Source organism: Typopeltis vanoorti, chromosome 10 (assembly GCF_054136105.1).
Source record: "Typopeltis vanoorti isolate ZY-2024b chromosome 10, IOZ_Tvanoo_1.0, whole genome shotgun sequence".
NCBI lineage: Eukaryota > Metazoa > Arthropoda > Arachnida > Uropygi > Thelyphonidae > Typopeltis > Typopeltis vanoorti.
The window spans coordinates 93,301,139-93,327,346 of NC_143558.1; the positions used below are offsets into that span (position 1 = coordinate 93,301,139).

General features: G+C 36.4%; 1 protein-coding gene across 5 annotated transcripts in view; it reads left to right on the forward strand.

Moving 5' to 3' along the window:
- Positions 1–26,208, forward strand: part of LOC150102596 (uncharacterized) — a 337,088-nt gene that overhangs the window by 109,968 nt on the left and 200,912 nt on the right. For 4 of the 5 annotated variants that reach the window (XM_090398992.1, XM_090398993.1, XM_090398994.1 and 1 more), the window contains 2 exons: positions 4,333–4,459; positions 25,931–26,008. In XM_090398992.1, the coding sequence (XP_090255118.1) occupies positions 4,333–4,459; positions 25,931–26,008 (205 nt within the window). The remainder of the gene's footprint in view (positions 1–4,332; positions 4,460–25,930; positions 26,009–26,208) is intronic. The other variant, XM_090398995.1, reaches the window with a different exon arrangement.

Sequence of the window (26,208 nt, forward strand, 5' to 3'; positions counted from 1 at the left end):
CTCTCTCCTACTGTTTTCATTCTCTCCTCTTCTAGCACTCCCATACATCTCTCTCATTCCCTCTCTCCTACTGTTTCTATTTTCTCCACTTCTAGCAATTCCATATCCCTCTCTCGTTCTCTCTCTCCTACTGTTTCCATCCTCTCATCTTCTAGCATTCCCATACCTCTTTCTCATTCCGTCTCTCCTACTGTTTCCATCCTCTCGTCTGCTAGCTACTGTTTCCATTCTCTCCTCTTCTAGCACCCCCATACCTCTCACTCATACTCCCTAAATTCTCTCTCTCTCTCCTACTCTGATTCTCCTTGCATTTATCTCTTCCATTCTCCTAATCTTATCTTTCATACTTCTGCTCTCATTCACAAGACATTCCACCTCCTCTTTCAACTCATCTATCTCCCTCTGCAGGTCAGTCACTCTTAATCTAAATTCACTCTCCCAAACAAAACCATCTCCTAAACTTTCACAGTCACTCACACCTTCCACACTATCAACTATTATTTTCTCATTCATATATATCTTTTTTTCATTCTCTCCTATCATCACACTACTTGTCTTCCTACATTCACTCCCTGTTCCTGGAGCAACAAAGTCGGATATTGATATTTCTAATGCACTTATTTCCTCCAACTGCCTGCATTTTGCACATATACGCTCTCCACTCTCTTTCACAAGCCACATATCTAATTCCCGAGATGCATACATGCCGCAAGTACTGCATGCCACAAAGTACCTTATGATATTGCTAATAATTGAGTTCTTAAATGGCGGAGGACTTGGTGATACGCCACTTGCGACTACTGCTGAATCCGTCATCATGCCTTACTGCTGAGTAGCGTAATCGTCAATTATTCAGTTAATAAATTCCGTTAAATAAATAGAAAAAAATTCTCTGACATATTTCACTCTAATCAATTGGATGAATCATATCATAATTATATTAGCTCAGGTTAAAGTATTCAGAATAATTACAATCCATAAATTATCAGACATTCATTTATCAGTTCTTTATGTTCATTCAATCAAGTTGAAAACAGTTCTTAAAAGTTCGACCTTCCAGATGTTACAATAATTAATCTTATGACAGACTACACTTTATTCTTTCTCAGTCAGCTAACATTTAATAGAACAACATGATACTTATTATTTCGAGGGGAAAGTACTTCAGTACATATAACATTCAACCATTAATTGACATAACACCACAGCTAAGGTTAAAATATATCCGACGGAGTTAACAGTTATAGCTTCACAGGTTTCAGAAACGACAACTCTTACTGAGTTACTGTTTCTACACATCGAATTCACAAAGGCACATTTGAAACTCTTGTAGACTTTTACTTTATGGCAACACAATTCTAAAGAAATCTTCCACTATAATAACTGAATTATTGACACAGAAATATACAAGTCTTGATGCACTAGGTTTCAGTTATCTACTAATTCCTTATTTTTTTCTGTGTATTAACTTCAGTTCTGCACTATTCTTCCACAAACCACTTGGAAAATATTGTGGTATCGGAACTCCCATAGAAGTAATTCATGATGCTTATTAATTCCCGGTCCTTTTGTAGTCGATTTACAGCATATATCAACTCCCCCTTCTGTTACACACAACCTGTCTCCCTGCTGTCTCTAAAGCTTCTCCCTTACTTACTTTCGTTTTCCAATCAACTACATTCCTTCTTCCCACCAAAATCCAGTTTAAACCAGTTCAGCTTATATCCACTGGCTTCTCTGTTTATACACAGCTCGTGCGAAGAACGTGAGCTGCTAACTAAAATAAACTCCATTTCTCCTTTAGCAGCCAATCAAATCCAATCAGAAGAATTACATAAAATCACTCGTACATACAGAAATAAAAAGATATATCACAATTCATATAATATACATTTAAATTTACACACACACACGGTTTCTTATAATAAATTTTACAGAATAAACTAAATAAAATGAATGACATTTATATAGTCTTTTCATTATTATTACATATTCTAAGATTAAATAATTAATTAATAACAAACAAAACCCAAAGCATTTATATGAATAATATATTACAAGCAAAAGAGACTAACAACAAGTAATATTTACAAGTCTTGCTTATGACATGGTGGATTAAGTTAAACGTGAATGAAGTATTAAAACATATAAAATATCTTCATTCACAATTTAACACAGGGTTGGAGGTCAAAGCTTGATTTGGGCTGTAGAGAAGTGCTAATGAAGTTAAAAAAAAAAAAAAGTCCTAGGGAGCTCTTTCGATATATTACAAGCAAAAGAAAACATGATTATGGAAGGATGATATTGGTTGGTGAAAATGGTAACAAGAAAATCACTGCAGAGGATATATGTAGTTGAGATATTAAATGAGCATTTAATAAAGGTATTTCATTTTTTTGATTGTGACATTGCAGAGTTTGAAAGTGCTAATCTAAGATCAGCTCTGCTAACAGTCTGCTCTATCAACCTTCCCATTTTATTTAAGTAAGCTTAATATTGAAATATGAAAGATTTAGAACAGAATAGAAAACAGACAGATGGACCACTTTATAAGATGGCAGAGTAAGAGCTGATGATATCAGAGATCTGATAAGTATTTAGTCAATTCGGAACAAATCGTTAATGTTGAAACTGGTAATGAAATATTGAGTTGAACTGACATAAAATTATCTGTAAACCATACTACTGGCCAAGATGTCAAGGTTATCATAGATGCGAAGTGCATATGAAAATTGTAATACCACTGATATTACATTGAAATAGATAATGGATACGAAGCGTATGAGGATGCTTATTTTATCCATAATGGCCAGTAAGGTGGTTAATGAATTTCACACCCTCCCTTGAGTGTATATGCCAGATGATGAATATTCATAATGACACTATTTGATGATGATTTTCAAAATTTGATGATTCATGAATGATAATGATTCATAATGACAGTTATATGTCCTGGACTGCTGTTAATGATATGCAATTGTCAGACACCAAAAAAAATTATATTTGTAGTAATAGTAGGCCATTTTGTGAGACAGTTTGTGGTATCGGATCTTAAAGCACATGCTGACCACTCAAGGGTTAGTATGTTCAGATCAGAAAAAAAAAAAATAGCAGATATCATATGAACCTTTTATTTTTTTATTAGTCAATTAAAAATGAATAATAAAGGAAATAGTATTGCTGAAAAAAAAACAATACTGATAACTGAAAATGGCTTACTCAAAAGTGAAAGAAATAAAGAAAATAAAGAATGAAAATCTAATTGGTTATCATGAACAGATATTAATCACATAATGAGATTTTTATCATAAGCAAGTGAAGCTTTTTGATTTACTTTTTTTATTGTTTTAATTTAATAAATGGTGGAAAAGAAGTTAGACTTTATTACATAAATTATCTAATCAACATGTGGCACATAAGGATACTTGGTAATAAACAAATGAAGGTTTTTAAAAAGGTGAAGTCAGGAAAAGAAAATTTAATCCATGACAGCAGAGAAGTACAACTAAATTTTGTGTTATGTAAACTGAACATTCTAAACAAGAATGTCACTTTAATGGAACTGCTATTATAAATTCTTGAAAAGGAGAGCTGAGAAAACTTTAATGTAATACATGAGAGAAGAGACATGAAATATTTTTATATTCTAAAAGTAAAGAAAGTAAAGTAAAGTAAAAAAAGTAAAGAGTCTGCGCAGTTAGCCTAGTGGCTATGCACTTCGCAACCATATGCCTGGGGAAGGAGTGTCCTAGGTTCGATTCCCGTCGGTGACGTGAGGAGCTGAAGGATCTTCCTCAGCCATAGCCAAGTTAGCCAGTCTTGGGCGTGGACAGCAGGGTTTTTTCCCCAGTTCATTCTGGGGTTTTTCATCCCGCAAAGCAGGCAAACTGGCCTTGAGAACTTAACACTACAGGCCATAGGATACACCAGGGCATAAGGCTGATCACCTTATCCTGTAAATGGAGTGAGGTCCGATGATCAATGGACCCTCGACACTGCAAGGTAAAAGAGGGTATAAAGAAGATGAGATGAGATGAGAAAGTAAAGAAAAAAAATGATTTCCAGGAAATGGCATGCAGTTTTAATTTCTGGATGACAGTTTGCAGACAAACTATTGTCTTCTATTAGTAGTGCATCTTTGTTATGTTATGAAATCTGTCTAAAATCTGTTGAATATATAAAATGAAGCGTTGTCACAATTCAAAATATTTGCAATAGCAGTAGTTACCTAGATTTTGTTGAGTCAAAGAAATAAAATGATTTTCTGTGAAATCAACAAGTAGTTATAACTTGTAAAGATTACAAAGTATATTATGTTTTTGTTAATTTTAGGATCAGCAGACTTCTAAAATCTCTCTTTCTAAAAATATTTGCTCCATCCCAAAGGATCATCTAGTTGCTTCTTCTATACTGACTAGGAAGAGTGCTACAAATATGTCCACCTTTTCTTATGGAACAAGTAAGTTTTTGTTCAAATTTTCTTTGACCTTGTTTCAGTGAATTAATCCAGAACTGATTGCAAATATCATTGCATTGCTGAAATCAAATACCCATAAGCATAATATGAGTCAAACATTTTAGGTATGTTTTGCAAAACATGTAAGCATCTATAAGATTCATTTTGTATCCCCCCCCCCTCAACGTTTTTATCAAGTTCTTCCAGTTTTTGTTTCATTCAGATCATTTATAGAGACCAAAGGGGTAAAACATTATAAATTATGTATTGCAGTAACTCTTCTTTGGCTGACTGGAATGTAATAAAGATTTTGAATTTAACACACACACACACACACACACACACACACACACACACACACACACACACACACACACACACACACACACACACACACACACAAGAGATGATGCTGTGTGGTTCAGTTGGAGGCCTTTTTATTAACAAAATACACTTCAGTACACTATTATCCATTGATTTAAACACGATAATTAATGATGAGGAACTTACACAAGAATTTTATTTCTGCAAAATTCTTACCAAATATATATATATAATAGTTAACATAAAATTTATATTAAAAAATATCCAAATAAGATTAATAATTAATTACACAGCCAATCAGAATATTCTTATTTATGACATCTGGTTCTCATACCTTACTTTGTCTTCATTCTTGAAATTATTGTATTCTTCCATTGGTTTGATATATTGTATTTGGCCTAGTTTTAAATACAATTTATATTTAAATAAAGTTATAAAATTTAAAATATATATTTAAAAAGTTTTTTTTTTTTACTTTCATTTTGCCATTATCTGATGTCACATTTTTGTTTTGGAGATAGTGTCACTTATGTGAGATGCTCTAGGCAGTCTGAGGATGTGCATTTTGTCAGAGTTGTATATATGTTTGTTTATATCCTTTTATATATATCCTTTAGCTATTTTCTTCAACCAATGTCTCCTTCCCTAATCATTCTTTTTTTTTTTTTTTCCTGGCTATGTATTGAAAGAATTACCTAGCTTTATTTTTTTGTCTCCATCTAACTGCTGTTCATACTCCTTAACAACCCTTACCACCTGATTCTCCCTCCTCACCTGTTCTTTGTACTCCTTGTGGAACTGATTATTACTAATCTTATGTTGCTTCCATAATGCCATCTTGTATTGAATGCTTAATCTTGGTATTCATCTCATGCCTACCTTATTTAACCTTCTGACTCTCAAAATACATATATACATTGCTTCTACTAAATAATTCTTGAATATCACCCAAGCAGCATTGATCTCCTTTCCACCCAACTCCTCATTCCATGTGACAGCTGCTGGCTGCCTCCTGAGCTTTTCGTAATCACAAGCCTTGAAGTTCCATGTATATCCTTTCCTTACATGTCTGGTAACTACTGAGGTTATCACTTTATGGTTATCCTCACTAACTGGATGGAAATTTGACACCTGATATATAATGATATCCTCTGATGAGATGATTAAATCCAAGCTTCTCATTCCTTGCTTATCCTTTTATGTACTGCCTGAGATAGTTGTCTTCCCTCAGAAACATGAGAAATTCTTTATTTTTTTACTTACAGATGCTATCTTGTCATCCTGGTCTATGTTCCCATAATTAAAATCACCATAATGATCACCTTTTCCTATTTGCTTGACTAATTTGCATCTATATTTCATGGTCACTACCCTCCACATTACTAGGTCTGTAGCAACATCTAAGTATTTCATTGTGTTCACCTTTGTTTCACCATACTGCCTCAAAACTACTGCAACTATATCCTCTTGCATGAACACAACTCCTTTTCTGTCATCAACAGCTCTCCACATCCTTTTACCTTTTCTACCGTAATGAGAAATATCATATCCTTTCATCTGTATTCCTGTCAGGATGTCATCATCATCATGCAGCCATGTCTCTCTTATTCCAACAATTTTTGGGTGAACAAACTCAATGAATGCAACAATTTCATTCTCTTTGTTTCTGATATACTTCTAGCATTTGTATACAAACATAACAGTTCATTTTTGGATCTATAATAAATTTCAGTGATAGCACTTATTAGATGTGACTTCTCCATGCCTTCCTTGAGCCATTCCTCTCTTTCATTATTCATCTCACTACTTTCTTCAAATCCAACTGTTCATCATACATCCCAGGCCATCCCATTTCTTTCTTGTGTACTCATATATTCACTTCCTCTTTGGTCTTCAGTCCCTCTCACATTGTGTTCCCCTGTCTACCCTGACTTGCCACATTTCCCTGTCTATCTTGCACACTTGTTCTCTCATTCTCTCTATTCATGCTAACCACTTCTCACTCATAAACACTACTTTTATCCCTCCTCCTTTACTCTTTAGCTATCCACATTCCATCACTTCTTACTTTTCAGATCCATTTTCTGCACTCATTACTCTCCTTTCTAAACAGCAGTCTTTGCTGATAACCTCACACCAAAACCTTTCAAATGTAGTCCATCACTCACAATTCCATTCATCCTTCAGACTCATCCCACACATTCACAAAATGTACTCTTTTCTCTTCACACATTTCCGCTTCCACATCATTCATAATCCTTGCTCTCTGCTTGGATCAATGCTCAAAATGGAATCTGGATTTATTAAGGATATCTGATGCAACTTTTTGCACTCTTGTATTAAAGGTTCTCTTGCTAGTGGTAGGAGAACTTTTAATTACAAAGGCAGAGGACATCCCTCTCTCCTATGAAGTCTGACAAGAATTCATTAAATTATTATTATTATTAGGGGTGCTTAAGGGTCAAAGATGTATAACTGAGAGAAGACCTCCACATCACCGTTAAAGGAATGCAGAGAACCGACCAGGACTTTTGATCCAATGTCCAATCCTCACCTTCTCGTGGTGCACGCTGTTAGGTATCTACCTGGATACTGAACAAATGATGCTGGGCTGGTAATTTGGGATTTAGCCGACCAAATTGTATTCTCATTGGCTTAAACCAAAATATAAAAACGATGGTACAACATGACAGAGATTATTATTATTAAAGAATTTGTTAAATTATTATTATTCCCTGAAACTTTTATAGTTTCTGTTCTATATTCGGCATGAAACTCTTGGATTTTCTATCTTAGAGTTTCTTATTTGGCTTTGAAATAATGTTGGATTCAATATCCCCTTAATTTGCATAATTTTGCATCATTGAAGTGAAGCCTTTTTTGGCTCTTTATCTCAGTAATATTATTATTATTACTGAACTTCCATAGAGTTAGTAGATCCATTATGGAAGGCCCACTCAACCAACAACATGTTTGTCCTATTGAATCTTTGAAATCATTTACTTTCCCTGCATTCACAAATCACTCTGGTAATGTGTTCCACTCACCAAATGCTCTTCGTGTAAAAAATCTTCTTTTCACACCCTTCTTCACCACATCTTTACACGACTTCCAAGGATGTCCTCTTGTTCCTCCCATCTTACTGTCAACTCCTTTTTTTTTTTTTTTTGTAATTCCGTCTTTATTAATCTAGAGAGGGATTTAATCTTCTCTAAGATATCTTAGCCAACTTGAAGGTCTCTATTATATCACCTCTCTTCCTCCTATCCACCAAACTCTGCAATATACATTCCCTCAATCGTTCTGTCATAACAAACACTCTGGTGTTCAATGGATCCTCTTTAGTATTTCCATATCATGAAAACCAGGCATCCAAATTTGAGCACAGTAGTTCACCAACACAGTATGTAGTCTTATATTTAGCCTCCACCTAAGGCTAAATACATCCTTGAGACCAATAGCAAGCTAGTACTGTGAGGAAAAGTTGCAAAGAACTTTGAAGAGGGAGTTCAAGAGTATATGAAACCACTCAGAGGCAAATGGGTGGGCCCTCGAAAGCTGAAAGTGGGGGGATTCAGTCAGTGGAAGTTGGGCTGGTGCTGGTTCTGAACGACAGACTGTGCCAGGCTGGGCCGAGGCCAGAGTCCTTTTGGTCGCTGACGCACTTTTTTTTTTGCTGGCCTGGTTGGCGTATTCGCTCTCCAGCCAAAAGGCCATGGGTTCGAATCCCACTGTGGGCATGGATGTTTGTGATTGTCTGTGGAAATACTAGTGATGGTGGTAGCAGGCAATAGATGCCGTTAGTATAGTTGTGGTTAGTTGTAGTTGGTGGATTGAGTGGTGGAGACAGAGAGATGTAGAGTAGGTGTCCTCTCTTGATGAGTCTTAGGACTCCCTGGAGGTGTTGCATAATAATAATAATAGCACCTTGCATTTATTAATATTAAAAATACATTCCCATTCATCTGTCCAAGCTAAAGGTCTATTCAAATCTTCCTGTAGACTAGCGTTTCTCAAATGGTGGGTCACAACCTGGCACCGGGTCGCTTAAAAAAACTCTCGAAAACCTAGGTGTTTCGTTTTTGGGTTTTCTCTTTTTCACGAAACACTAAAATACAAGCAAATAGTGTTTAATCGGGACTAATGAATAAATAATTTAATTAATAGAGATGAAAAACATGCTCTGTCTGCCATTTCAATCTCTTTATTCGCAGTAAAGTAGCTGAACCAATGGCGAGGCTGCGCGGTGGCAACCACACCACCAGCCAAATCGTTTGGCGGTCTGGTGTTTGTTTTACTCACCCACCACGTTAAGCATCGAGAGTGAGCATATTTTTTTTGTGTTTACTGATTACATGATTACTCCAAACCTGAAGTTTCTAGTTAACAAACAACAGCATCACACTTCTCATTAATAAATTACTTGGCTTTAGTTTAATTTCTTTATATTTTTGTAAAAGTAAATGCTTTTTTATTATAATGATAATAAAGATGATATATACTAATAAATGAAACTCTATGAACATTCAAATCTGTTTTATTTTACCTATTGGCCATAAAAATTTTAGTGGGTCATGAAGATGAAGTATTAAAATAACCGGGCCACGGAAAAAAACGTTTGGGAAACCTTGCTGTGGACAATTAACATCAGCAATCCTCCTGATAATTTTACCTAACTTTGCATTGTTATCAAACATTTGATGATCTGCAGTCAATCCACATGAAATATCATCAACAAATAAGTTAAACAGTAGGGCCCCTAGAAGAAAACCTGAGGCATGCCACTAGTCACCTTCCTTTTCTGAGATGCTGTTACATATGCAGCTTACTGGTATCATTCAGAAAGTCAATCTTCAATTCAGCTAATCAATCCATATCCAGTCTCTGTTATCCATCTTCTGCAGCTTATACACCAGGCAATCTATCAAATGCCTTTACAAGTCCAAGAATATCGCTATATATATGAATCTCCCTTATCCAGCACATTTGTCACCTTTTCAGAAAATGTAAACAGATTACTAAAACAAGATCTCCCTTCACAAACCTATGCTGACCATCATAGAAAATCTTATGTCCATCAGCTTAACCTAATCTTGCATTTTATTCCTAACCAGTTTCTCCAATATATCACCTTGACCTTACCATAACTGTAGATACAGAACTGTGTGCTATTGAAAATTTCTTTCCTCCTAGAACCATACTTGTGGAGAGAGGTACTGTTTTTCTTTGCACTTTTTAGGAACCTCTCCCACTGCAAGACTTTCATTAAATAACCAGGTCAAGGGCATAGTTAATTTTTTTGCACATTCTTTAAAAATACCTAGTGATGTGTCATGCATTCTCACGGTTAACATCTAACCCATGCAATACTTGATGCACTTCTGATTCTGTTGTATATCATCATTTATGCCAGCATGATATATACTAATAAAGTTGATCATTCAAAACTTCCATTACATCCATTGTTATGGCAACTTTGATACTATATCTATTCACCATTGTTACCTTCCCATAATTACTCTTCTTCTTGCTTGTCACATGGCAGACAAATTCTCTTGAATTATCTTTGATAATTCAAGAGAATTATAACACCTCCCCTATAACACCTTCTTTTCTCCGTACTGCTTGCTTGATTTCACTGTTCAGCAATCTCATTCCTCCTCTACTAATTTGCTTAACTCTCGGTATTTAGTTATGTATTTCTTGTGTCAGTTATTGCCTTATCATTTCCCATGCACTGTCAATATCTTTTCTGAACAACTCCTCAACCCAACATATTAAATCCTAGTTGACTACAGAGCTTCTCATAACCACCCACCTTATAGTTCTACATACATACCTTCTTGACAGTGGCATTTTACTGTTTGACTACCTTCCAAATCAGTACATTGGGATCACTCTCACTGGTAGGCATCAGTGTTGATACCCCATTCACAACCACATCCTATGTGGATATCACCAAATCCAACACCAAAAAACCTTGTGTAGCTTTCATTACATGCTGCTTAAGATAGTTATTATTATTATAATGGTATATCCATGGAGTCAGATGATTTGTTCCAGGTGATCCATTATTTACACAATACCTATCATCCTCTCCTTAAGCTCATTCACAAATGAAGCACTCACAACTACCTCTGGCAGCCCATTCCACCCACTTCCCAGTCTCCAAGCAAAAATTCTAGTCTTAACACCCTTGTTAACCATACTCATACACAATTTACATGGGTGAGCTCTTGTTCTCTAATATCATATCAATCTATTCTCATAGGAAGCATTCCATGGACCTGCCACAATCTTTGTCACTCTCCTTTGGATCCTCTCTGCCACTTCATCTCTATGGAATCTGGGTGACTAGATATGCCTGTAGTAGTCCAGATATGGCCTTATATAGGTCTTATTAAAGCCTTATATAGGACAACAGTAACCTTTTTATCCCTGCTTGTTAGTGTGTTCTTCAGCAACCATGTAATCTTATGTGCTGTTTTGGTTGCCTTCATAACATGCTCTCTCTAAACTTCGACTCCCTGTCCACAATCATCCCGAAGTCCCTGGCCTCAGCAGCTCCTTCATTTCAGTTCCATCAATATAGTGCAGTTTAGTAAGCAATCACAAGCTGCATCACCTTATGCTTGGTCACATTAAACTGGCAGCCATTTACCTTTGTCCATACTGCTAGTGTATTTAAGTTCTTCTTGTAAGATCTCTGCATCATCTACATTTACCATTGCACTTCCCTGTTAAATCATTTCCTATATCATTGATATACAAATTAAACAATAGAGGACCAAGTACTGAGCCATGTGATATACCACTGGTCACTTGTTTTCTCCTGGACTCAACTCCTCCATAAACCACTCATTGATATCTGTTCACTAGCCACCCTCTAATCTAAATCACCAGATTCACATCCAGCCCTATTTGCTCCAGTTTATGTAATTGAGTTCTATATGGAATCTTGTCAAATGCCTTTGCAAAATCTAGCAATATCAGTGAGTAGCCATTTTCCTTATCCAACTCTGTTGTCACTTTATTATAAAAAGTAAGCAAATTACTAAGACCTACTCTTCAAAAAACTATGTTGTACCTTATAGAGCATAGGTTCACAAACTTTTTCGGGCCACAGCCCACTTGCAAGACATAAATTTTGTAATGCCTCCCATTATATAAATTATATAAAATTGGGTTTATTTTTGTAGAAATCAATTAGAAAAGTAGTTTTATATATTTTATATATATTTTGAATGAAATATAATGAATATATTTGCTACTGTAAACATAACCTATTATACACAGATATATACATGCTCTATTTTCTCATTGACATAGAAAATTGACATCTATTTCTATCTGACATGATAAATTTTCAAATGATTAAATAAATGAAATAGAAAATTGATAAAAAAAAATTGATCGTATAAGACGGGCATAAGATGAATTAAAATGCAATATTTAATTTTTAAATGATTATCTAATCACGAAAATAATTAATTTTTAAATATTTAAGATAAGGGATATTACATCCCATATTGTTTCATAGCCGAATATTCTATTCGGCTATGAAACAATATGGGATGTAATATCCCTTATCTTAAATAAGTTTATATGTCACCGAATTGAAGCCTTTGGCTCTTCATATAATTAATAATTTTTAAATATATATTATTAATTTCTTCTATAAAGAGCCACCGACCCCTAGACTGCCTGAACGTCCCCCAAATGCTTCTGATCCCACTATAGCCCCCCCCCCCAGAAGGCTTCAGCACCCACCGGGGGGGGGGTTCCGCCCACTTTGGGAACCTATGTTATAAAGTATCATATTCCTATCCATCCACTCCAGAATTCTGTCTTTCACCAATTTGTCCTTGGGGTGCTTAAGGGTCAAAGCTGTATAACTAAGAGGAGACATCCCCATATAGGCTTTAAAGGAATGCGGAGAACCGACCAGGGCTTCTGACCTAATGTCCAATCCTCACCTTCTCGTGGTGCACCCTGTTGAGTATCTACTTGGATATTGAACGGACGAGGATGGGCTGGCAATTTGGGATTTAGCCGACCAAATTGTATTCTTATTGGTTAAACCAAAATATAGAATGATGGTACAACATGACAAAATTTCATGCCGGCTGGGGTGTCGCCCAGTTAAACAAGGCCCCCGTTGTTTTCGCCAGGGAACCAGAGCGAACAGCAAAAAGTCAGCTACTGGAACAAATCTGAAAATAAACCCCAACTCAACATCACCAGAGTTAAAGATTGGTACTATCAACGTAAGAAGCCTGAATGGCAAAGAAATGGAGCTAGCTGATGAATTAGATAAGTACCAGATCGACATAATAGGGGTGACTGAAACAAAAAAGACCAAAACTGGTGAGATCTTTCTGAGCAATAAATACAAAATGTTATATTCAGGCAATGACAATCAAGGAAAAGAAGGAGTAGCCATAGTATTCAACACAAAATACGAGGCTGATCTTCTTGAATGGCAGTCAGTCTCAAGTAGAGTAATGTGGGCAAATATGAGAATGGGGAACTGGACAATGAGACTTATTTGTGCCTATGGTCCCACAGAAGGTTCTACTAAGGTAGAAGTGGAGGAATTTTTTGAGGCTTTAGAAAAAGCAACTGACACAATGAAAAATGAAAAGTTGGTCCTTGATGGGGATCTAAATAGCAGAGTAGGAAATGATTGTGAGACATACAAAAATATTTTGGGAAAATTTGGAGAAAAGAGCAAAGTTAATAATAATGGCAAATATCTGTTGGATTTCTGCTCAGGACATGGACTGGTTATTACTAACACCAGGTTCCAACATAAAAATGTGCACAAATTCACATGGAGAGAAGAGGCTAGGAATAAGAAAAGTCTCATTGACTATGTTATTGTTGATAGTGATGTTTTCTCCCTGGTGCATGACACCAGAGTGTACAGAGGATTTGAAATTGGAAGTGATCACTATTTAGTCTTGAGCAGGATAAAATTGAATTTCATATTGAAAAGAATAACATGTAAGAAAGTTTTAAAGCGAATAAAAGTTGAGCAGCTCTCGGATGTGAGCTGTAGGCTAAAATACACAAAGATTATTGAAGAAAAAATGAAAGAGTTTTAGAACACGAATCAAACCTTGGAGATTCAGTGGCAAACTCTGAAGAAAACATTGATTGATTCAGCCAGAGAGGCATGTGGTGAGGCTATCTGTTAGGATAAAAAAATCAGAACTCCCTGGTGGACACAGGAAGTTAAAGAGGCAGTGAAGGAAAAGAAGAAAGCATACCAAAAGTTCCTGTCAAATAAGTCAACCTGTGCTCTTAGAGAATATAGAGACAAATGCAAGAATGCTAAACACTGTGTAAAACTTGCTAAACAAAAGTCATGGGAGGACTTTGGCAAGAATATAGAAAATAAATATCAAGAAGGTGGCAAAATATTCTGGAGGTTGTTGAAGAAGCTTAAGAATGGAGGAAAGAGTGCTGTAAAAGGAATTAGAGATGATAAAGGTGACATGAAAACGGGAGAAAAAGATATCCTTGAGGTATGGAGTAATTACTTTGAAAAACTGCTAAATGAAACAAGCAGTGATGACAGCACAGTGGTAAAAAACACTGACCAGGCATGCAGTCAGGAATACATATCCATACTAGAAGTAGAAAAAGCCATCAAAGGCTTGAAATGTGGAAAGGTAGCAGGAGTAGATGATATTCGACCAGAAATGCTGAAGTATGGTGGTTTAAGAGTCTTACAATGGCTGCACTGCATAGTTCAGAAAACCTGGATAGAGGGACGAATTCCCGATGACTGGAGTAGAGCTCTCATAGTACCCATATATAAAAAGGGAAATAAAACTGCTTGTGAGAATTACAGAGGTATTTCCCTACTGAGTGTTCTCCTGGCAAGATCTATGCAAATATACTTGAGAAACGGTTGAGAAGAATTGTGAAAGAAAAGCTTGGTGAAGAACAAGCTGGATTCAGGCCAAATAGAGGCTGTCAGGATCAGATCTTCACTTTACGACAAATAGTCGAGAAAGCATGGGAATATAACAAAGATCTGTATTTAAGTTTTGTCGATCTGGAAAAGGCATATGACAAGGTACCAAGAAAGAAGCTATTCAATACGCTGCAGTTATATGATGTCAATGGGGCATTATATCAAGCAATACTTAGTCTTTATTTGAGTTGTAAGTCAGCAGTTAGAATTGAAGGAACTACAGGAAGATGGTTTAATGTTAAATCTGGTGTGAGACAAGGATGTACATTATCCCCTCTGTTATTCATTATCTATATGGATCACATTATGAAGGAAAGGGGTATTAAACATGATATCAAAATTGGAGATGTTAATGTCAGCTCTTTGCTTTATGCAGATGATGTTATACTTCTAAATAAATCTGCTACAAGTCTGCAAGATTCTCTGACTAAATTGAAAGCTGTTGTAATAGATATGGTATGAAGGTCAGCAATAAAAAGACAAAGACAATGAAAATAGGCAGAATCATTGAAAATGTCAACTGTGTTGTGAATGGAGAACCTGTGGAACAAGTAAAACATTTCAGCTATTTAGGCACAATTTTTACTGAAGATGGTAAATTAAATATAGAAATAGACAACAGAATCAGAAAAGCTGGTATGGTGGGAAGTCAATTGAATAAATTCATATGGAATAAGAGAGAAATTAGTCGGAACACTAAATTAGCTGTATACAAGACTGTGTTCAAACCAATTTTAACTTATGGATCTGAGAGCTGGGTCAGAAGTAAAACACTTGACCGCAGATATGAGAGTCCTGAGAAAGATTATAGGCGTGAACAGATGGCATCAATGGCAATATCATATTAAAAACGAGGATATTAGGAAAGAACTTGACATTGTCAGCATCCAGGAATGCGTTAGCAGAGCTAATCTCAGGTGGTATGGTCACTTAAACAGAATGGGTGAGGAAAGATTAGCAAAACAAGTGTTCTCTGCCAGGTTGGCAGCAAAACGACCCAGAGGAAGACCAAGATGTAGGTGGATTGATACAGTATAAAGTGCTTTAGACGATAGAAATATAAGATCTGATAATGTTGGAGTCTTGACAAGTAACAGACTGATTTGGGAAAAATTGTAGATATTAAATTAATAATTATGTAGTTTTTTTCATGTAGTACTATCATATCCTGTACACCCCTTGAGGGTACATGGCAGGAATTTGATGATGATACTGATGACCAGTTTGTCCAGTCCTCAATACTTGAACCACCACCACTCCTGAGATGTTGATTGACCTATGATTTCCTACTTCCTTTTTCCTACTACATACAGGAATCCTTGGAGCTTCCTGTATGTAGTGGGACTGTTTTGCCTTGTTTACACTCTATTGGCACTTTCCGAATGCTGAGGCTTAAATTAAACAGCTTAGTCAGTAGTGAATAATTCCCTTGCACATTCTCTAAATACATCTGATATTCCTTTTCCCCCCTCTTTTACCTTGCAGTGTCAAGGGTTTATTAATCATTGGACCTCAAACCGTTCACAGGATAAGGTGGTCAGCCCTATGCCCTGGTGTGTCCTATGCCCGTAGTAGCGCTGAGTTCTCAAGGCCGGTTTTCCTGCTTTGCGGGATGAAAAACCCCAGAATATACTGGGGAAAAAAACTACTGTCCACCACCAAGACCGGCTAACTTGGCTATGGCTGAGGAAGATTCTTCAGCTCCTCACATCACCAATGGGAATTGAACCTAGGACACTCCTTCCCCAGGCATATGGTTGCGAAGCGCACAGCCACTAGGTTAACCGTGTGGACTTCTCTAAATACATGGGCTGATGTACTTTTCTTCAACCTTTATTCTTCTATCAGTCAGTGTCACATCTGGCATTGCAATGTCACCACCTGGAGATGGTACACTCCTCCAAAATGCGCTTAATAATTTGATTATTTGGTTTGCTTCTGTTACCTCTTCTTCAGCACTTGTTACGGTCATCCTTCCAATATCACTCCTCCTTTAATTCACCTCCAAATCCACTGTCTTTGTTACTATACAGTCTCTTCTTTCCAGTCCACATTCCTATAATTAAAATCTCTCATTAGGATCATCTCCCTTTTACTTGTCCAACTAATTTGTCTAAACATTTCACAATCAGTGCTATCTGCATTTCCTGGCCTATAATAACATTCTATTAGATATACTGTTCTAGTAATCTCAACTTCCCACCAAAAAAAGCTTCAAAATTTTTACATGTACTATTATTTTTCACTTTTTCTCTTAAAGGACACAATTCAATTCCTCTGCTATCATTAACTGCACTTCCCCCCCCTCCCCAACACTTCACCTTTCTATCATTTCAGAAAATTCTATATCCTACCATTTCTAATCACGACAATATATAATCTCTCATTAGGATCATCTCCCTTTTACTTGCCTCAGACAACCAAGTTCCACTTATACCAATTATCTTTGGGCATACTTGTTCGATCAATCCTACAAACTTTTTTCTGATATTCCTTACATTAGTATATAAATATAGCAGTTCCTTACCCTTTGAGGCTAACCATTCCAACACATCGCTGTGTTCTTTCACTGCTATAGTGAATCTCTGACCATCCCCATTTCCTTGAATCTGAACTCTGATTGTCATTCATATTCCCAACATCCTCTCCTTTTTTTAAAACTGCATCACTCTATCCTGCCATAATCATTTCCTCACTTTTTTATCCCTCTTCTTCCTGTCTCTTTCCACAACCTGCTTCTTAATCCTTCTCTGACCCTTAGCCATGCTGATTTCATATGGACCCTGTGTACTTGAGAACACACAACAACAACAAGAGTACACAAACAACAGTTGCTCCAAATGTCCAACACCAAATCCATTCAAATGCAATCCATCAGCTTTAAAATCATTCTTACTTCCCTTCAAATTCACTTCTTACACTCACAAATTGAATACCTTTTGGTTGACACGATTTAGCAATCTCAGCAACACACTAGCCACTTTCCTAATGACACTGTTATCCTTTACCTCCTGCAACAACTTCTTCATATCCCTTTCCACATTCCTTGTTTCACCATCCAAGTCATTTGTGCCCTCTACTACCACTACTTCTGATAACCATTCCTTCCTTCCTTCCATACAGAGCATCAGATATTCATTTCAAGGTGGTAGAGGAAATGGAATGTCTAAAGAGGTGATTAAATGATGTGAATGAGAAGGAGGATGATAGGAAGAAGCAAGTATCCAAATATGATGGGAGATGGGCTTTATATAGAAATTCAGTCATTAAAGGTGTGGTAAATGATAAAGCACATAAGACGTGTACCACCTTGAAAACATGTCTTATGTGCTTTATTATTTACCACACCTTTAACCACCTTACCGGCCATTATGGATCAAATCCGCATCCAGATACGCTTCGTATCCATCATATATTTCAATGTAATATCAATGGTATTACAATTTTAATATGCACTTCACATCCATGATAATCTGGACGTATATATATGTCTTGCCGGTAGCGTGGTTAATGACTGAATTTCTATATAAAACCCAGCTCCCATCATCTTTGGATACTTGCTTCTTCCTATCATCCTCCTTCTCATTCACATAATTTAATCACCTCTTTAGACATTCACTTTCCTCTTCCATATGTTTAACTTTAGTCTATCTTCATCAACTTGCCTAAGCTCTTCCACTTCACTTCTATTACTACTGTTGCCAGCACTTCCATCCATTTCTGATTACTTCTGGTGACATTGTTCTCATTTTTGGAATGATCTAGCCTGTCATTGCACTTCTCACACACACACTGTAATGCACTCCTACTTCTCATTTATTCTCATGAAACATAGCTCTTTTCTAATCCTCTGACAAGTTAACACTTGTCAGAGGATTAGAAAAGAGCTATCTTAACTTTTCCATACCCATTATAAAATGGGTGTGGAAAACAGGATAGTTTCTATATTTTTGAGATCTTGTTTAATTATGGCGATTTATCTTATTACTCTGTCCTCTTGTGATTTGGTCATTTCTCTACTGTAGAACGTGGCAGAGGGGGGAATATCTGCAAATTTTTAAGCAGCCTGAGCTTGAATTTGTATTCTTCAATTACTTTTTTTCCCATTCTGCTTCAATTTAGTGGTTATCTCCATTATGGAGATTACAACTCCATAATGATGTCTTTTCAGTTACTTCCATTTCTTTGTGCATTGGAAAATAGCATAGCTCTCTTTGAAGTTCTTGCAAATGTCACTTTTGTTCACAAGTCTTGTTCTTCCCCCAGTGAATAAGGCATTGCTTTATTGTTATTCTAAAGGAGAACCAGTTTTTCCAGTTCCAGTTGGTGGAGTTTCCATGTTGAGTATAAGTTATCTAGTTGTTTTCTAAAATGTTTAGGAAAGTTTCCTGGCATTCTTCAGGATCCTGGATGTCTTCAGTAGACTGGATATATCTGTGAAAGAGAGTAGAATGAATTGGTGAGTAATGATGAATCATTAATCATCCTAATTACTCTCTTCTGCACTGAGTCCAGTATTTTTAGTGAGTGCTTAGGAATGAGTGCAGTATTCGTTAGTTGTTATGCTCTCTTGTGTATTGAGTGAAGTATTTTAGGGAGCTCTTGAAATATCACTCTTGTTGTAAGAACAGTATACATTGATTCTTACAGTATTGAAGCAAACTATGATTATAAAAGTTTTCTGAAACTAGGTTTCATATTATTCCTGATTTTAAAACAATAACGAGAAATAGCAAAGTTTATTGGATGATGATGGAGCTGGTTGGAAGAGACATAGTGCTGTTACTCCCCACCCCTCGCTATTAAGCATTGCTATATTTATTTTTACAAACTATTATTATTAGTAATTATGAAATGCTCCATAGTGTCCCAGAACTCATCGTGGCATGTTCACTCTATCTTTTGCAGTCTATCATACTTCTCGTTAAATTCATTCATTATCACTCCACACACACACACACCACTTGCTTCAGTAACATCTTACACAGCTTCTAAGAATTACTGGCCATTCTTTTCCCTTTCTATCACCTGCAATTGTTTAATGCACACAGAGTAACCCAGTCTAATTTCTTGTCTATCTATACTGATGGCTCAAGAACTGATCTGTGTTGACTGTACCGCTGTGTTTCCTGATATTACTATCTCCAACCAGATCCCACCTGATTGCAGAAATTATACAACAGAGTTGCATGCCATTCAGCTTGCACTTGTGCATATAAAAGAAACCCTCTACCAAAAAGTGTGTAATTTATACGGACTCATTGAGCTCTTTATAGACTATCTACTCTCCAATGAATAATCCACATACTGTGCTGTATGGGGTTTACACCTGTTGTACAAAGTGAAAACCTTTAATTGTGATGTCTGGTTGTGCTGGATTGTTAGCCACGTTGGAATTAAGGGAAATGAGACTGCAGATGCAGCTGCTAGATCAGCTCATACTTTCTCCATGTACTGTTTGATAGTACTATATACCGACTACAGTTTATAAGAATAAAAGTAATTGCTCAATGGCAGTCATCGTGGTAGGAAGCATCAACAAACAAATTATATGACATTAAGCCTGAAATTTCTAGTCAATGTAGAAAGTGAAGAGAGGAAGTTGTTCTTGCTAGGCTCTGCATAGATGACAGTAGTCTTACATATTCTTATTTACTGAGGGCTGATGTTTGGCATGTAAAAAATGCAATACATCTTACTATTTGTCATATTCTGGCAGAGTACCAGCACTTTACATGAGAGAGGAATAAAATTTTTACCTATCTAGCCAAGCCATATACACTGAGGCAGATGTTATCAGACTCAGACAGATTACATGATGTTTTTAACCTTCTATAAAGAATTAATTTGTATACAAAAACATTTGACTTTAATTTTTTTTTATATGTAGATACTTCATTGCTTAACTTAATTTTTGTACATAAACATTATTTACTAGTTTATCTTGGACTATTTATGTACTGATGTAGCCTTTGACCTTGTGTATTGCAGTAACCTTTGCTGTAATTTTATTTATCTGTAGGTACTGCATTGCTTGGCTTGGTTTTTATACATGCATATTGTTTACTAGTTTGTCTTTGACTATTTATATATTGCTGTAATCTTTGACCTAGTACTGCTCTTGTTATGGTGCAGCATTAACTTTGCTGTTCTTGCACCAATAAGCTATAAACAACTACAACCAATCAACCAAACCCTTTCTACTATGTCTTGCAAAATTATCTCCTTAATTTTGGATAATAAGAGACAGTGACTGAGGCCTGCAAACAGCAAAATGCCTTTGCTGTCTTGCATGTCTTAGTTATCGTCTCTCTTTTCCATCTATTTACCACACTTTTCAATCCATATTCTCTTTATCTATCCTTGTAGAATTTCTTATCTAAACCAAGGCTTAGGTAGGAAACAGGAATTTTGAATATAATTGTGGATAAAAGCTTTCATTTAATAGTAAAATTATTTTATTGACTTGATCAGCACATCTCTGGTTTTAGAAAGTGAAAATAGTAGTTTTCCATGGTAAAAAGAAAGAAAAACATTATGAAAATCTTTTTGCTTGGTGTCATAGAACCAAAAGACATGAGGCTAAGAGCAGCAGTGGGAAGAGATATGTTCTGGCAGATAAAGGGATTATTTTGTGTTAAATTGCTGCTTGCTATGAAAAAGGAACTTAGTTGGAATTGTGGACATTAAAATCACCATAAAAGATTACCTTATGGACTAAAAAAAAAAGTCTTTAGCAATAGAAAGTCAAAGAAGTTTAAGTGATCTTGCATAAATTTGGAAGCATTAGAAACAGCAGTTGAATGTGACAGAATAAGGCAAGTAAATTTTGAGCCAGTGAGTTCTGCATAACATTTTCCAACATGGATTGTCAGATTTCATAAATGTGCAAGTACATATCTTCTTTATGTCAGAAATAACTTGAAGTATGGTTTTGCATGGTTAAAATGGAGAGCTCAAGAGTTTCCATTACTTTTTTTTTTTTCAGTAGTTGTGTTCATATTAAGTTTAGATTAGACTGTGTGTGTGTGTGTGTGTGTGTGTGTGTGCGTGTGCGCAGAGGACCGTGTATCTTTTCTCTTGGTTTTTTTTTGGCTGGATTCTATTTATTTTTATTTACTTATATTTTTTTGTTATTGCTTTTTGGAAGTTATCCCCCCCTTCATTCTGGTTGCATATAATTTCATCCATCTATTCATTGGACATCAATAAATGTTGTATGGTCACTCAGATGCTCAGTGATGTGCCACACTGCTCCTCGTGAGATGGTCCTGTTGTGAGCTTTGGAATCTTCAACTCTCTGAAGATCAGTTACTCCAGACACATAATCCATTCATCTCATTGACAGTTTACCCCTTCCTCTTTTCCCTGGAACTTTACCTTCTGTTACTGTTTTGAGAAGTCCTCCTTCCATCCTTTCTGTGCATCCAAAGTATTTCAACTTTTTTCTGTCAGTATCCTTAAAGAGCATTAAAGTTCTACTGATTTTTTCTAGTACCCATCCATTTGTCTGCCTTTCAGTATATGATATCCTCGAAAGCAGCTATCCTTTTTCTATCAGACTTTAGGTTCTCACATCTATAAGTTGCTGTTGGGAAAAACAGCTACATCCAATTCCTGTGGAGATAGACAAGTCTCTGACTGTTGTTTTAACAATTCCTAATCTTCTTCTGATGTCTTCTGAATAGCAGTTCTTCACATTGATAATAAATCCCAGGTACTCAGACTTGCTGACTTCCTCAATTCTTTTTTTCATTAAGGTACAGTTGTTTCTCCGGAGCTTTCCTGTCTGCATTTCTTTGAGAACCATAATTTTTGTCTGTTTAGGATTGGGCTGAATTCCTCTGTTCTTACTGATCTCGTAACTTTGTCAAGAATTTGTACTAGTACTTCCTTGTCATTACAGAGGGGTAATGTATCATTGGTGTACTTTAGATTACTGAGCAATCTACCACCGATTCTAATTCCTGTCTTAAGCTCACTCAATGCTACATACATAATGCCTTCAGTATAGATGCTAAACAGGTGAGAAGAAAGTAGGCATCCTTGCCTAACTCTCTTTTCAACCTGAAGCCAATCGATCCAACACTGGATTTTACTGTAGCTTCTTGCTCAGTGTACAAGTTATCTTGTTAAGGAGACCCCATTAATTTCATTACTTTTCACAGTTTCACATGCTGAACACGGTCAAAATATTTAGAATAGTCTATGAAACACATTACTGGGAAGTCTAGATTTTAACAATTCCTAATCTTCTTCTGATGTCTTCTGAATAGCAGAAGAGGAATTCAGCCCAATCCTAAACAGACATTTTTGTCTGTTTAGGATTGGGCTGAATTCCTCTGTTCTTACTGATCTCGTAACTTTGTCAAGAATTTGTACTAGTACTTCCTTGTCATTACAGAGGGGTAATGTATCATTGGTGTACTTTAGATTACTGAGCAATCTACCACCGATTCTAATTCCTGTCTTAAGCTCACTCAATGCTACATACATAATGCCTTCAGTATAGATGCTATACAGGTGAGAAGAAAGTAGGCATCCTTGCCTAACTCTCTTTTCAACCTGAAGCCAATCGATCCAACACTGGATTTTACTGTAGCTTCTTGCTCAGTGTACAAGTTATCTTGTTAAGGAGACCCCATTAATTTCATTACTTTTCACAGTTTCACATGCTGAACACGGTCAAAATATTTAGAATAGTCTATGAAACACATTACTGGGAAGTCTAGATTCTTTATACTTTTCTATAATTGCTTGTGTTAATTTTTATGGTATTGGAGAAGTGCTGGAAAAGTAGGCATGTGTGGTGTGATGTGATGTGATAAATTTTGGCCATACTATCCATTTTCAAGATTTATTATCAGTCTTCTGACCACAGGATGTCTTCAGAAATTCCTTCATTCAATGTCTCTGACAGAGTATGATTGCAAGATTAACCTTATGGTATATCTTAGCTAATCATTGCATATTTGCATTGTCCCTTGTCATTTATGTAAATTTACAAATGTGAATTATGTAACATAAATTTACATAATTCACAAGAGACTTTCTCTCTCTCTCTCTCACACACACACACACTCACACACACACACACACACACACACACACACTGCTTGGAAAGAAGTCAACTAACATCCCTATGGGCAAGGTGCATTATGCCATGTGATGAGTCGTGTTTGTAGCCAATATAAATCGGAGAAATACGATGCTCCCAAGTCAGTGCAACTGTGTCCGAGTGAAATGGACATAAGAAGGGAACTGATGGAGTTTGAAAGAGGTATTGTGACATATTGCAGGCCTATCTGTTCAGCAAATTGTTGACAAATTGAGCCATCCCAGGTCAATAATCAGTATACCATATTATACTATACTATCACCACGAAGACGTTATTCTCGTAGTCACTCTCATAGTCCTCGTCATAATATCAACAGAATTTCTCCTCATGTTAGAAGATGATGATACAATGTGAATCACACACACACTCACACACACACACACACACACTGCTTGGAAAGAAGTCAACTGACATCCCTATGGGCAAGGTGCATTATGCCATGTGATGAGTCGTGTTTGTAGCCAATATAAATCGGAGAAATACGATGCTCCCAAGTCAGTGCAACTGTGTCCGAGTGAAATGGACATAAGAAGGGAACTGATGGAGTTTGAAAGAGGTATTGTGACATATTGCAGGCCTATCTGTTCAGCAAATTGTTGACAAATTGAGCCATCCCAGGTCAATAATCAGTATACCATATTATACTATACTATCACCACGAAGACGTTATTCTCGTAGTCACTCTCATAGTCCTCGTCATAATATCAACAGAATTTCTCCTCATGTTAGAAGATGATGATACAATGTGAAATGGGCCTTCTCTAATGGATCAAGTTTTCTCACACAAGATACAACTGCTCTCTAGTTAAACCTTGGATACAGTTGTGAAGTGTGAGAATGTGCAGCCTTGTCATACTTGTTACAGCAGGACGATAATTGTCCCTTGCTTGATTATGACAAGTTACTTTTGCTTTATTTAAGGAAAAAAAAAGACTTAGAAAGCAGGTTGTGCCTTTTATGTAATGAACTTTTATATGTTAAGATTTTCATCATTTGGTTCTGGAAATTGTGATTGTACTTTTCACTTACCAGTTTCATGTAGCCATAAGCATAAATAAATAAATAACTTACTGTTGACCCACCACACTCACTGAATGTGACTGTAGAGTGTTATGAAGGATAATATGTAGAAACCACCATTCGTCAGCCGACGTGTGAATGTAAAGTTCTGGGCATCAACTGGAACAGCACATTCAGAACCCAAGCTCACAACATGGATTTCCATGGTAGGACCACAATATGCAAGTGCCGCATGTAGCATCATTTTTTCAATGGTGTAAAGATGTATGGTTAGGATGTGGAAGCTTGAAAAGTTGTGTTATGGAGCAATGAATTGCACTACACCTTCTACCGAGCAGATGGACAGCATGTAGGTTTGATGGATGCCCAGTGAACATCTCTTACCAGAGTGTGTGTGTAACCCCAACAATGAAATTCAGAGGCGGCAGTGCTATGGTATGATCTTGTTTTTTCTGGTTTGACCTTGGACCTCTGTTTGTGGTGCCATGAACACTGAACTCAGAGAGATATATGAACATTCTGGACAATGCAGTGCTTCCTACTTTGTGGCATTTCTATGGAATTGACCATTGTCTCTTTCAGTAAAACAATGTGTGTCGTAAGGCTGCTGCAACTGCATGGCTTATGGACATGAATATTATCATGCTTGACTGGGCCCCACAGAGCCCTGATCTCAACCATATTGAACATCTCTGAAATGATGAACTGGAGCATTGGATGAGGTCAAGGACGTTCACCCTACAACAGTCCAGAACCTCATTACATGCCTATGGAAGAATGGTTCAGAATTCCCATTGATCGCTATCGTATGCTTTTGGAAAGTATGCCCTGTAGGATTACTGCACATTGCAGAGAAAGGAGGTCGTACATCTTATTATGGTGGACACCATGGCTGTTTGTTCCTCACACTATGGTGTCTGTTGACTTCTTTCCAAGCAGTGTGCACACGTGCATGTATGCATTTTATTAAGTGCATTTAAGACATTTTTATAAATGCTTTAAAAGTTTTCATCTTTATTTCTATAGAACCAGAAATAAACAAAGAAAAAACATCAGAAGATCGACAACATTCAATGAAGATATTTGGTTCATATTATCCTTCAGGTTTGTGTTAATTATATAAGCTTCTCTAACAGTTATGCTTATTTATTGGAAGAGGGACAGCAGCTTGGTGTGTCATTCCAAAATGCACAGAGTAATTTCTTTCCATTGTTCACAGGGTAAAATACAGTAATTCATCTGGCCGTGAATTTGATAATGATATAGGTAAGTTTATTATTTTTAATAGAAAAGTATTTTACTCA